At 43.5% G+C, this 15,115-nt stretch overlaps 1 protein-coding gene across 3 annotated transcripts in view; it reads right to left on the bottom strand.

Moving 5' to 3' along the window:
- Nucleotides 1-14,786, bottom strand: part of SLC4A11 (solute carrier family 4 member 11) — a 172,388-nt gene extending 157,602 nt beyond the window's left edge. For 2 of the 3 annotated variants that reach the window (XM_054028837.1, XM_054028838.1), the window contains exon 1: nucleotides 2,251-2,402. In XM_054028837.1, coding sequence (XP_053884812.1) covers nucleotides 2,251-2,290 — 40 coding nt within the window. In that variant the 5' untranslated portion in view covers nucleotides 2,291-2,402. Of the gene's footprint in view, nucleotides 1-2,250; nucleotides 2,403-14,598 lie in introns of those variants that run through there. The other variant, XM_054028839.1, reaches the window with a different exon arrangement.
- Nucleotides 14,787-15,115: the final 329 nt, after the last annotated feature.

Below are 15,115 nucleotides of genomic sequence, written 5' to 3'. Positions count from 1 at the left end.
TCCACGGTTTAGAAAAAGTGATTTTAGAAAAGTTCACTAGTACTCCTTTTGTACCCTTCTGCTTGTAAAGCCAGGTTGCCTATTTATTGTGAGCCTCATTCGGTGTATAAAAGTTGGTTTAATAACTTCTGAAACCCTTAAGTTATTTACTATAGCTTTGCTATAAGCCAAGGCATCACCATTTTAAAGGCCAATGTCTCCTGACCCATCAGCACTACAAATAAGTGCTGTATTTATCTGGAAAGCCAGAAGCACAGTTCTGGTGTAAAGCCGGGTTTTCTAACTGTGTTTAAACACGGGCTATCAGACCTTCAAGCTGTCAAGGACTGACTTGCCAATTCTGGACTTCAAACCTGTCCATCTTTGGAGCAAGGGAGAAGAAAAATTTTCCATCGCAGGTCATTGTTACAAAATGGTAGCTTCACGAAAGCTGCTCAGAGACAGTGGTGGCTGGCATGACTTAGGGAGAGAGCGGGGCCGTCTACACTAGAAGTTAAGTTACAAAGCCCACCGCTGGTGGTGAGAATGGTGGAGGTTGTAGCATAGAAGAGGCTTAAGTATTTTAGCACCATCCTTCTCAAAGCAGCGTTAGATGACAGTACTTAAAAGGCCTGAGATCTGTGTCCATGACAGACTCCAGCAATCCAGGCGAGAAGGGTCAAAGGTACAAAATAAATGCATGCTCTACAGCATATTCCAGGAGTGCAGTAAAAGTCATTTATTTTCATAATTGCAGACCCTATGTGGAAAAGTAACACACACTGTTTAGTGGGTTGCTAAAACACATTTCAAATCTCAGCTAGAAGACTTAATGATCGATAGAAAACTTCTATACAAACAAGCACTGCAACTTTTCCTGTCATCGACAAGGATGAGGATGAAAGCGTGGAAAACATCCAAATGCCATCAGATAGAGATTGTTCACATGCACACTTCTGTCACCAACATAATCTATCTGGATAACAGCAGAACTCCAACAAAACGCCCATTTAACACAGGCTGGCCATGACAAACTACAACCATGGCAAGATTTTTAACAGAGCTAACAAGTAGAGAAAGAGATGAGTAGGTAGCCAGAGAGAAAGAGAGAGGAAACATATTTCTTTGGAAAATTGGTGTTCAAAGCAGGTCAAGCAGTTTTTAATGAGATACAGTACACAAAGATCACCAATGAACTGAGGAGAAAAAATACGAACTCCACCAAAACAAAAAAATCTACAGGAAAGTTTGAGTCCCAGTTCCAAGATAGTGTTATTGCTTTCTCTGAACTACACAGTTCCTTTTATTCTAGAATGAACTTTCATCGAGAAAAGGCTGTAAACCCAACGCAATTTAATTTTTCATAAAAAACAACATTAGAGCAGCCATAGTGCTTTTCAAGGAAGTACTGATATCCTTTTTTAAAAAAAAAAAAAAAAAGGGGGGGGGGGGGGACAATTGCACAACATTACATTTGTCATCCATTTGGTTGCGAAGAACCTTATTTCAAAGTGCCTTTCAAATTATTTAAGCGATGGGTTTCCAAACAGCCTTTCTAAAACTCTTCAGAAAACATTACTGGGGTTCTCCCAACACATGCATCCACGCCAACCATTGGCCATCAGGTTAAATTGATTCAAGTTATTTTACAACTTTTATGCGGACTCCTTTTCTCAAGAGAAGCCAGACCCATCTCTCACTACAGTTGAGTTAAAAAGACACCCGCTGCTCATTCTTCCCCAATGACCACCGATGCAATCACCACAGTACCCCCTAAACCTTGAAACTGCTCGCTTAGCCCCTGCTCTTCTGAAGGAAGTGGCTGTTTATTTTCATGTCATATCTGCACCGATTCGGTTTAAAACAGCCTCCGCTGCTGTCAAATTCGCTCCATTTTGCGAACCCGGTCTCTTCTACCTTGCCTCAGACCCACGACTCGCTTCTAAACAAAAGGGTTGTCAACAATGATGCAACTCGGTCAAAACTTAACACTTTTTTGGGGGAGGGGGGGCAATTTGGGGGGAGGGGGGGGCGTCGCAAGCTGCCCATGAAAACGAAACGCTCTTGCTAAGGCTGCTAAAGTCCTCTGAGCCCATCTCATTGCAATACAGGAAAACCCTCCCCGGTAAACATTGCACATCGCGCCTGTGAGTTGCCAACACACACACACACACACACACTCACACACACACACTCACACTCTCTCTCTTGCATGTTGCGATCTGACCTAGCCGCCCCTGTCCCATCCCCGCTCGGGTCCGTGCGCCTTACCACATGGCTGGAGGTGGAAAACACGCTTTGCTACTGCCATGTCTGCGTCTCTCTCACCCCATCTTCACCATCCTGTTCCTGACACTTGAAGACTTTTTTTTTTTAGAAAAAGAAGCAGCAGCAGCACGGCCAAAACTGAAAGTCCTGGTGCACTAAGCAGTGCGGGCTGAAAGGGGAAGAAACACCAGGAGAAAACCCCGCCTGGGTCCTAGCGCTCCTCGCCTCTTCTCGCCTCTTCCCATTCAAGCCCTGATCCACCCCGCCCTCGGAAAGGGATTTGCAGCCCCACCTGCTCTTATGAGCGGGGATTCCACCGACCCGCCCTTCTCACCTTCCCCGCTCCACAGACCGGCCCTCCGCGATGGGCAGAGGAGCTCATCAGCAAACCCGCCAGTACCTTAAGTGTTCTTGCAAACTCCTTAAAGGAGCACAGGCAACTTGCATGGGGTTTTAACCGACTAATTAAAACAAAAGACGTTTTCTGATCGCTCCCCTCCCCCTTTAAAGAGCAGCTCCGGAAATATTGTCTTGTCTTTTGAAAAAAAAAAAAAAAAAGAAGTTGTTACAGAAACTGTTTTCCTGCTCCGGTTTGTAAGGGTCTTTTGGGTAATCACGTATCAGGGGGTAGCTGTGTTAGTCTGTATTCACAAAAACAACAAGGAGTCTGGTGGCACCTTAAAGACGAACAGATTTATTTGGGCATAAGCTTTTGTGGGTAAAAAAAACCTCACTTCTTCAGAGGCATGGCTCAGAATAATCAATTTAATTTGGGTAATCAGTTTCCCCTTTGCTAACTAATAGGGAAATGGTGAAACTGACTATACACAAAAGTGCCATCAAATGCACAAAAAACAGAACAAATAAAATAAAAACATACATGATCTTGAGTGGGGCTTGTAATAGGGTGACCAGATATCTCGATTTTATAGGGACAGTCCTGATTTTGGGGTCTTTTTCTTATATAGGATCCTATTACCCCCAACCCACTGTCCCAATTTTTCTGGCTTGCTGTCTGGTCACCCTAGCTTGCAACAACAGCAGGTACTAAACGTTCGGACACACGTGTGGTTTTTAATTGGACAATGCCCCTTTCACTTTAAAAAGCAGGACACACAGGCACGTTTTCAGTTCTTCTCTAGAGTCCCAGGCATGCCTGTTGTTTTCTTACTGAACTCGTTTGGCAGTTACCATCACGATCTATTTGTTTGCCATCCGAGCAGTGTTTGATTTGCCTCACCATTATGCATTCTCACCAAAGAAGCGATAGATGAATAACTCTAGGGAGTGCGGAATGTAAAAGACAGAGGGAGCGGCTAAAGGCCTGTTTGTTAAATTTCAAGCATCGCATTAAAAGCTGCACTATAAAGAAATGGAAGGAAACTTAACACTCAGAAACGAAATAAGTTCTGAATTTAAAGACTGGCCAGGGAAAGATGATGTCATCTTTAAAATATATAGAAGGAAAGTGAGAGAGTTTCAGGGTGTATGTAAAAGCTTGATCTAACCAGTTTTTGGCCCTGGACCCTAAAATCATATTCTCTATATAGACCCCACGTAGCTACAGCAATTACACCACAAAAATCCAGACCCTGACCTATCCTGGCACTAGACGGCCACAAAACTCATATCAGACACCTGGATCCAACCAGTTTTGGGGGGAGTTTTTGTCTGGAACCCCAGACTTGTACTCGCTAAAATTAGCCAAGCATAGTTGCATGAGTCCACCTGAAAAATGAATCTATGAAAAACCAGGCCCCCCAATACATTCTGGCATAACAGCACCACAAAAACCCTGGTCTGGCACCTGGAGCCAACTAATTTTTGGCTCAGAAATCACAGATTGTACCATCCAAAAAAGCAACTATCCCTGGTGTTAGTCCAACAGAAACATATGGACCCCAGGGCACCCTGGTAAAGGGTACTGAAAAAAAAGAAAAAGAAAAGAAACCCACACATATCTAGCACCTAAATCCATTTGGAGCCAACCAGTTCATTCTCCAAACAGACAAGCGTAACCACTTCCAGCACACTCCTTGTGTCCAAAGCAAACGTGGGACGGAGAGTTGGGTTCTGTTTTTGATCAGATCATGTTTGGTTTTAGCTGATGAATTCATTTAAAAAATACTGATTTGTGGTTCCAAATCAGGTGGATAGAAAGCTGGCTAGATCGTTGGGCTCAACAGGTAGTGATCAATGGCTCCATGTCTAATTGGCAGCCGGTTTCAAGCGGAGTGCCCCAAGGATCGGTCCTGGGGCCAGTTTTGTTTAATATCTTTATTAATGATCTGGAGGATGGTGTGGACTGCACTCTCAGCAAGTTTGCAGATGATCCTAAACTGGGAGGTGTGGTAGATACGCTGGAGGGCAGTGATCAGATACAGAGGGACCTAGACAAATTAGAGGATTGAGCCAAAAAAAACCTGATGAGGTTCAACAAGGACAAGTGCAGAGTCCTGCACTTAGGACAGAAGAATCCTATGCACTGCTACAGACTAGGGACCGAATGGCTAGGTAGCAGTTCTGCAGAAAAGGACCTAGGGGTCACAGTGAACGAGAAGCTGGATATGAGTCAACAGTGTGCTCTTGTTGCCAAGAAGGCTAACGGCATTTTGGGCTGTATAAGTAGGGGCATTGCCAGCAGATCGAGGAATGTGATCATTCCCCTTTATTCAACATTGTGAGGCCTCATCTGGAATACTGTGTCCAGTTTTGGGCCCCACACTACAAGAAGGATCTGGAAAAATTGGAAAGAGTCCAGCGGAGGGCAACAAAAATGATTAGGGGTCTGGAGCACATGACTTATGAGGAGAGGCTGAGGGAACTGGGATTGTTTAGTCTCCAGAAGAGAAGAATGAGGGGGGGATTTGATAGCAGCCTTCAACTACCTGAAGGGGGGTTCCAAAGAGGATGGAGCTCGGCTGTTCTCAGTGGTGGCAGATGACAGAACAAGGAGCAATGGTCTCAAGTTGCAGTGGGGGAGGTCTAGGTTGGATATTAGGAAACACTATTTCACTAGGAGGTTGGTGAAGCACTGGAATGCGTTACCTAGGGAGGTGGTGGAATCTCCTTCCTTGGAGGTTTTTAAGGCCTGGCTTGACAAAGCCCTGGCTGGGATGATTTAGTTGGGAATTGGTCCTGCTTTGAGCAGGGGTTTGGACTAGATGACCTCCTGAGGTCCCTTCCAACCCTGATATTCTATGATTCTAACATTTTTCTGATGTTGCATAAATTAATGATTGTTCATTTAATGGCTTAAAATCAGTGGTCTTAATAATTTAACTTTCATTTCCAGTTTGGATGTAGTTTGTACCCGAACCTACTGAGTGAAAGTATTCAGAATCACCTGGGGTTCTATACTGGAAAGTGGTGAGCTCTTAGCTCTCATTGACTTCAGTGGGTATTAAGGGCCTTGCAGAAATCAGTCCCTTGGATAGCGTATGGACCAAAAGAAAGCCAGCAGACATCAAATAGTGAGTTGTATGTACTTCTGTGGTATTTTCATGTAATGAAATCAAAGAGACAAGGCAGGAGAGAGACTATATTTTACCTCACCTAGTTTGTCTCTCTCATATCCTGGGACTGACACAGCTACAAGAACATTGCAAATAACTTAAAGATTCATTTAACAGTGCCAAGAGCCAGTCCTGTCCTCAGGCACCATGCAGCTTTCTTTGAGGGTGAAGGGGAAGAATGTGCACTTCATCGAAAGCAGAACTGGGTTCTTTCTTATTTGGTAACTAAAATAATATCGATGACAAATGATCAACTTCCTTTTTCCTTTCCACATGGAGTGATAAAACTTGGTTCACTTCTTGGTCACCTTTGATCTTAATTGCTTTAAGTTACTGCCCTCTGGGCTCACCCTCTCCCCCTTCCAACCAGTCTGAAGTTCTGCAGCTGTTCTCATAATTTCCTCTTGCCATTCTGACTTGGTCACTTTTCTCCTCCAACATTCTCTCTCTAGCTTCCAGTTCAAGCACTTTGGCTTGGTTAAGAGGAGGTTGGAGACGTTTGATAACCGGTTCGGTGACGAGGACTAAGCAGAAGCAAATCTGCAGGGGAAATCAAGGAGAAAGCCAACGCAGAGTAAAAAATGCAGCATGCTCAAGTAGTATGGTGGGTGACAGGGCTGTAACTGGAAGGGTAGGAAGGATTAAGGAAGGAACTTGAGGGTTTTTTAGGTTAAGGAAAACCAGGAAATGTTTGCAGGAGTAAAGGGGAAAAAAAAGCCATGAAGCCTTCACACCAGAAAGTTGCAGGTTTAACTTTAGTCATAAGAACATAAGAACGGCCATACTGGGTCAGACCAAAAGTCCATCTAGCCCAGTATCCCGTCTTCCAACAGTGGCCAATGCCAGGTGCCTCAGAGGGAATGAACAGAACAGGGAATCATCAAGTGATCCATCCCCTGTTGCCCATTCCCAGCTTCTGGCAAACAGAGGCTAGGGACACCATCCCTGCCCATCCTGGCTAATAGCCATTGATGGACCTATCCTCCATGAATTTATCTAGTTCTTTTTTGAACCCTGTTATAGTCTATTTTGAATACCTCTGTGTGGACCCGTGATATACTTTGAGTGGCTTATTCCTGTTTACCTTAAACCAGCTCCTAATCGACTTAAGCTAAACCAAAATAAGAGCGTCTACACAGCCTTTTTTTGCAGTTTAACTAAAGTGATTTTTTTTAAATCACCTTAATGAGCTGGTGTAACCTCTCTCATGTAAACAAGGCCTGAGATACAGATGAAAGAGCACAAGTGGTCAACAGATAGACAAGATGGGGTCAAGGCTAAAGGCTGACTGGTGAGGCATGGCTAGCGGTAGGAGATGTTATCAGAAGCTGGGAAGAATGAAGGAAGAACGCAGGACAGGAAGGAAAGGACAGATGGGAGAGAGAGATGGGGAAGTATTTGTCAACTTCTTCTATAAGAAAATTGCTGCCTCCCAAGATGATCCAGTCAGGAGGGCAAAGGAGAAGGTTTGAGGAAAGAATCAAAAAGGCGGGAATCTGTTAAGAGAGAGACACTCTGCAGCTTTTAGCGACATGGCAGTGCCCCTACAGCTGTGCTGCTAAAAGGCGCGCGGTGTAGCTGCTGTTTGTCGGCAGGAGAGAGCTCGCCTGCTGACAAAAAACTTCCACCCCAACGAGTGACAAAGCACTGTTCACACCAGCACTTGTCATCGACAAAACTTTTGTCTTTCAGTGTGTGTGTGTGTGTGTGTGTGTGTGCGCGCATGTGTTAACAACACCTCTGCACAACAAAAGTTGTGTCTTTCACTTGCCAGTGTAGACAAAGCCTCAGAGAGAGAGAGAGAGAGAGATGCAGTGTGCTACTGGTGTGGAGCTGACTGACTGCAGGAGGGGTCCAGATAGAGAGCAGCAAAGAAGTCAGAGGTACTTATGGACTGAAGGACAAGAGGACTGAGTGATCAGGTGAGGAGAGGGCAAAACTGTAGGAAAAAATATGGGCAGAAAGATGCAACTCAGTGATTGAGGGAACCAGAGAATTAGCTAAGCTGGTGAGTGGCAGAATAGACCCATACCTAGGAGTCAGATGGAGAAAATTAGGCAGTGTGAGACAGGACATCAACATGGACAATAAATTCATCCAGAAACAGGGAGGTGTGTGTGTGTAGGGGGGTGGGGTGTTGGAATGAGGGAAAACTGCCCCCTGAGAAATGATGAAAAGGGAAAAGTTGCATCTGCAGAAGGTCAACGTGTGGCTGGTTAATTCTGGAGAATGACTTCCTTTGAAGAACAGTCCAGTCCCGTTCTTTTTGCTAACCATATGATCTGGGCAGGAATATGCTGGTAATAATTCACCATGGTTCTCCCATAAAAATTTCCCCCTGGTCTGTCAGACATTGCTGGAAATGTTTAGCCTTCTTCCTGAACTCCAGAGTGACTAGATAATGATAGCAGTACATCATGTTCAGTGTCTATCATTTGAAACTGGGTACTGAAGTGGAGAGTTTTGGTTTTGTTTAACAAAAAAAAAAAAAAAAAAAAAAAAAAAAAAAAAAAAAACACACCACCACCTTCAATTTGGTCCATTCCAAAGGCTCAAATCCTGCTCTTCATGTGTATTTCTACGAGCCCCAAGATACCATCTACATGGGGGTAAATTTAGTCATTTCAAAGCAGGGGCGCAAGCTCCACTAGAGACAGGGAACCCAACCCAGTCCCCACCCCCCTTCAGGTCAGTAGAAGAGTTTTAAGTACAGGATCCAGTGAGACCCCATTACCCTCTCCAGTATATCACGGATTTGCGGAGGAGGAGGAGGACAAAAAAGCCGCTTATTCCAGAGAGTTGAACATAGTAGCTAGGGGCTTGTGACCCTCTTGAACAGAATATTTGGATAAAGACTTTTTTAGCACTCCAACACCAGCTTACGTTAACTGTGTAAGTGGTATGATTTGGGAGTTCAGAGCCAGATCTGCTAGATCTAGATGGATATGATATTTGATGTGCTCTTGCACCAAAATGTATAGGCTCCAGATTTTTCTGGAGCACTGGTTGCATTTGTCTTCTAAATGGACAGGAGGATTTGGGGGGAGGGAGGGCAGGGGTTGAGCCAAAAAAACAGCTGGATGCAGATGCTAGACACCCGTTTTGATGGTACTCTTGTGCCAGTATACATCAGGGTCCAGATTTTTCCAGTGGGCTACACTGATCTACAGAGCAGCATTTGGGGCCCAGACTGAAAAATGGGCCCCATGCTGGAGAGGAGGTTTTTTTGTAACACTCTTGCATCAGGAAGTATCAGGATCCACATATCTATAGTAGATTAGCACCAGCTCAGATAGCAGGATTTCAGGGGGGAAAAGTTGTCTGCAAGGCTTGACTCAACCACTCCCACAGCATGATTTAAAGCATTTGTTATAATGTTTTCCTATTTATTTTGTTCCCTCTTTAGAATATACCCTAAACCTTTCAAAATCTCTCTGCTGTGCTTCGAGTGAAGCGTAAACAACAAGAGTTTTGTTTCACAAGTAAACCTGATGCCAAAAATCCTTGTTTGTGTAACAGCAGCAACGTCTATCATTGGACCAACTTCTGTTGGTGAGAGAGACGAGCTTACGCAGAGCTCTTCTGAAGGCCCTGTACGCTTGAAAGCTTGTCTCTCTCAACACAGAAGTTGGTCCAATAAAAGATATGACCTCACCCCCCTTGTCTCACTAATATCCTTGGACCAATACAGCTACGACACCACGATAAGCAGCGGATCAGCCAGCCCTGGATCAGCCAGAACTGCTGAGTTACAGTAATTGCTACTGCACAGCAGAGGGAGCACGAGTTATCATTTTTGGCAGCCTCCTCAGAGGATAACAACGAAGGCCGGGCAGCAGGGAGCGGTCAACACTGTGCTGGAGCAGCACAGCTCACCCTCACGTGCACAGTAGAATAATCCTAGCACAAAGGGTTAACATTTGAGATCTAGGTTCTAATTCTCCTCATTCTCATGCACTGGTCTGCCAGCAGATTTGCAGGGCCAACCATGGAGCAGTAGGGTTTGGTTGTTTTGTTTTCAAGCAAACTAGATATTAAGGGCCTGATTCTTTGTTGCCCTGCACCTTGGGCAGTCATTTACAACAGTGCACAACGCGCATAAATTGGATTTTAAATGCTACCATTGTGATATGGTAGCATTTTTACCCACACACTTTGCACAGGTGTAAATAACTGCATCAGGTGCAGAGCAGAATTGAATCAGACGCAGAGAATGTGGGGGGAAAACTTCTCTGTCAGATTAGAACAGTTTTAAAAGTAGGTCAGATTATGGTTCTTAAAGCCATATTTAACCTATCTTTTATCTAATCTTTATACTCATTCCCACATACCATGAAAACAAAAAGACCAGAGAAAACAAAAATAATCAGCCTGAGGTGAAGGCAGAGTTATCTATTCAAGGAGTCAAAAAAATAAATAATAATCTGGGATTAATACAGTATAAAAGAGGAAAAATCATAAAAGGAGGTAAGACAAGAACCTGAGTAAAACTTACTCCTGCGAAGTTGAGTCTGATGCTTTAGACACACACAAAGTGAGACACTCTCAGTTACGTGTCTCTCTCACGCATCCACCCACCAGTTAGGGATAGAGAACATCGCAGGAAGAACATTGGTGACTAGCTCACTTGGCTCCCAGTTTCTGCCCCTCTCTGGGTTTCCCTACCAATGGGCGCCCCAGACTGCACAACACACCTAGGAATGCCTCTCTCGCATGGGTGCTCCAGGAATTTATAAGCATGCGCTAACAGGCCCAGCATTACCTGCTGCTGGGGAGAAAGGTCACCGAACCTCTCCACAAAGATTGCTGCTGGCATTGAAGGAAGATTGGGATAGAGCAGCCAGACTTGCAACAGACAACTATACCAGAGTGGAGCTGGGACTCTGTCTGCACCTGTTACACCAACGTACTCATTTTATTACAGAAAATTATTATGGAATGGGTAACATCAGGAAATGCAAACTCCGGAGCAACACCACGCTATTTAATAAATCAAACAGGCTTTGCAGAATTTGATTTGTGTGTTATAATTTTGACAGATAATACCAATGTTCAATTTTAAGCATTTTTTCCCCCAATTTTTATCTTCACAGTTGCACACAATTGTGGGTTTTAAGTATTTTTGGTCTGTTTAAATTTTCACAATTATAGGACATTATGGGGGTATTTAATGGCAGTAGATGTGGAGATACAAATTACAAGCTGATAACCATTAAAACACAAAAGGGTCAACATCACATCAAAATATATGAAGTAAATATTCTTAAATCGAACTCTAATAAGTTCTCAAGCTGCATTTTTCTAACTAGGCCTATCTATAATTTTCAGTTATTATTGATGGACATTTTTTCCCCCTCGGTTTGTGGGGGGCGGGGGTAGGGTGAAATAGACGCTTACTGATATTTACTGACAAAAATCTAATCCTTCCAAACCTAATCATACAATACCACAGGCTGAGAACAGTAAGTGCAGTTGTTCAAGATGTGTTGTCCACACACGTTCCACTCTTGGTGACTAACAGGCAGTTGCCAGTTTGCTTGGGGATGGGTATGAGGAGTCCTATTTGACTAGTGACAGCAGACCAGCCCAACCAAGACGGGCATTCAATCTGGAAGCCTGTGTGAGCGGTAAATATGTGCATTGAGCTCCAAATAGCTACTCTATATATCTCCGGAATGACACTGTTACCCAAACAGGCATCAGAGGCTGCCTGTGCCCTAGCAGAATGAGCTGTAAAACTACATTAATCCTAAAAAACCCTAAGCTAAATTGCAGTGTGCGCAACAAGCATATGTTGCTATGGGTTCCATCTCACAGCCACAGGCGAGAAGGACCTGAGAGATGGTTGGACCCTACTCCACGTTTCAGGGCACAGGCATGGCGCCAATACACACCGTTAGCCTAGAGAATCCGATCTCACCAATCCGAGCGCTTGCTCACCAAGAGTAAAAGCTGTGTAGATGTTCGTTCGGAGAAGAACGTACGTTTCTCTGTGACTTTAGACACACGCGTGCTATCACACATACAGCATAAATTAAAAGATCCTATTGCCAAGTATATGCAAAGGGAAAAGTTAAAGGAGATGAAAATTATTTACTCACTATATTTAAATGTACAAGCTTAACTTGACTTTTTAGAACAGTCCCTTCATGTACAAATGGAGCACACCAAATATTGGCAGGAAAGGAGCAGGGGAGAGGGGCGGAGGGGAGGACCAACAATCACTCCCAACCTGATCAGCATTGCCTTCTACTTGTACAAACACCCTTGAACTCCCCTCTATCACCGTGGAAAGATACTCCATTAGAGCCTACTTGGAAGTGCTAGTTGCTATTACACATGAAAAATAAGAGATGAAGGAGAATGGAGGAACAGTGGCTACTACAAGGAGAGGTTCCATAGGAGACAAAATACCAGCTACCATTTGGTATGCAAGAGGTACATGTGTATGTGATGGACAGGTTTGTTCACTGACGGTCTGTCAAGTGAGTACTCACCAAGCCAGATCTTCGTTAGCGATATGTGACAAGCCCTGTGCAGTCAGCTTCTGCTCTCCCTCTGAAACAAGCTACTGCCATTCACAAAACTACTTCTCAGTTGCCACCTGACTCTGGAATTTGGGTGCATGTGTTTCCACCAGCAAAGTTCCCTAGGCACCTACGTTTCTGCACAAAGCTGCCATGATCCTGACACCACCAAGCTGCTTGGTGGGATTTACAAGCTATGCATTCCCCCCACCTAGCGTGCCTGCAGGGTCTGATAAGCTGTGCTCTGAGTACACAACCTACCCAATAGGTGGCACTACTCCCAATAGCACAGTGGTTAGAGTGGTCACCTAGGAACGTGGGCTACTAGCCTTCAAATCCTTACTTTGCCTGATTCAGAGCAGGGATTTGAATTTGAGTCTCCCACACCCCAGTTTAGGCCCCTAACTCACCAGACTATTGGGTATTCTAGTGCGTGTCTCAATCTCTCCTGTTGATGCTGTTCTACTATGGCCCAATGAATATTTATTTATACAAACTAGAATGTGGGATCCTTGTGTCACCTGTTATATGAAGCCTTGGACTAGACAAAACAAACACTCAAGGGTATTTGGAGAGAACCATCATGTTCTGCCAGGGGTATAACTGGATGAGTCAAACAACAAACAACAAAGAGGTGGTCAGTTTGCTGTTCCTCTTTGCCCTGCTCTATATTAGGCAAGTGAAAGGATACATTGGAATTAAAAAGGCAACAAATTTATAGAACAGATGAAAAGGGGGAAAATAACTAGCCTGTGGAACTCATTGCTGCAGGATATGCTCGTGGCAAACAGCCTGTGGCCAAATGCTGGCCTCGGATACATGGATATGGCTGACTCCTAGTTTTGTATCTCCAGATGAAGGCAACCTTTGGCCCATAGTTAGGCTTAAGGAAAGATTAGAGACAGAGTAGTAACAGTCATATGGGTTAGATATCATGGCAAGAGTACAGGCTTGAACACCAAATTTCTTTATTGTATCTGTTATTTTAACTAAGACATGTGTTTATGGTGTTTTAATAAAGGCAGCCATTATCGGGGGGGGGGGGACAGGGGAGACGGAGGGAAATAGCTCAGTGGTTTGAGCACTGGCCTGCTAAACCCAGCGTTGTGAGTTCAATCCTTGAGGGGGCCATTTAGGGATTTGGGGCAAAAATCTGTCTAGGGATTGGTCCTGCTTTGAGCAGGGGGTTGGACTAGATGACCTCCTAAGGTCCCTTCCAACCCTGATATTCTAGGATTCCTCTGAGGCATGTCTATATTCATGGATGATTAACACAATAGAATACAGGGTCTCCATTTAAGCCGTTACTCTTTATATCCTATAAGCAGCTGCTATAAGGGGGTCTTTAAATATATGGGTTATCGGCATGATCGATGCCAATGGCTCCATTTCTCTGCCATTAGTATGCTCTCGAGAGCTTTAATGTTTCTCATCATTACGGTCTAATGTATCAATTGGAGTTCAAATATTTGAGAAATATACTGTATGTGAGTTACATATTGCCACTTACATGTAGCCTAAAGGAAAGTTACTTCCCACTTATTTTGTTTGGCATAGTCTCTCATCCAGAAAAGAAAAAAGAAGTTTATATTATGCTGCTTCTGGTGGGTGGAGTCAAATTAGCATAATATGGATATTTCCTTCATAATGATAACAATATAGATCCCAGTATAAAAGCTGCAACTGCACAAGGGGGGTACCTGATTTTTCAACCTTATTTTGGACATCTGTAGAAAAATTTTCCCTTACTCTAAAAAGAAATCACCAGCTGTTCTTTTGCAAAAGCTGAATTTAAAACTTCAAATTTCCTGGGTCCTGTTGTCAGCAATCTGTTCTTTGTTCCTATTAGCTATGGCTCCAACTATGGGCATGTTTTTACTATTGCTGAAGGAAGCTTGCTCAACCTACGGAGTTATTATGGAGTTGGTTTAGTTATTTTAGAACTTTGATGATGCATTACCAGGGATAAACGATGGCCCTTATCTAAGATTTGCCTTTACTGAAGGTATTATAAAGCTCAACGTACAGACAACAAGATCAAGTCCAAATGATGTTATGTGTATTTTGTATACTAGTGCAATTTAAAGTTCTTTAAATTGCACTAGTATATAAAATACACATAACACTAAATTATTAGCAACGACATCTGATGACCTAAAACAAGATTCTAATTTATTGAGTTTTTATTAAAAACAAAAACAAACAAAATCACTACTTCTATTCTTATTTTAAAAGATGCGTGTGTAAAAAATACCTGTTTTCCTTGCCAGATTATACTAAATTAAGATATAGGAAGAAACAAACTTTACCTGGTACCTTCACAAACATCATCAGGGAGAGCCGAGAGCCATAGAACACTGCGATTTTATGCAGAGCAGAAAGAATGCATTGAAAATGGCGAGCGAAAACCTAACAAGGAAAGACATCTTCCATGTAAACCGATGCTTTCAGCAGCCCAAGACTCCTTAGCAGCAGGTTCACAAGGACTTGCAGTGAAGAAAAGCTGTACAGTCACAGAACGACTCGAGCAGTTTTTAGATCGGCTCAATACACTTCTGAGACAAACAAGAATCATATGCTGGGATGTGGTTTTGAAAAATCTTCATACTTGGGGATGGTGCCTTTCATCTTTCCGAGCAGACTTAACAGCTGCTGGCAGTCTGCTAACAGTGAGTGCAAGAAGAGCAAAAGAACTAACTCACATCAAGGTGCTCAGTACAAAACAACGTCAAAGTCTGACAGCGTTTCACTCGCCATGTTGGGGTGTGTTAAGAACACTTTGTTTGATATTTTTCCTCCTAGCCCAAAGATGAAGAGTCCATTCTT

The sequence above is a fragment of the Malaclemys terrapin genome, chromosome 5, assembly GCF_027887155.1.
Source record: "Malaclemys terrapin pileata isolate rMalTer1 chromosome 5, rMalTer1.hap1, whole genome shotgun sequence".
NCBI classification, from domain to species: domain Eukaryota; kingdom Metazoa; phylum Chordata; order Testudines; family Emydidae; genus Malaclemys; species Malaclemys terrapin.
Note: the sequence above shows the minus strand (reverse complement) of the source record. Positions and strands in the feature narration are given on the sequence as shown.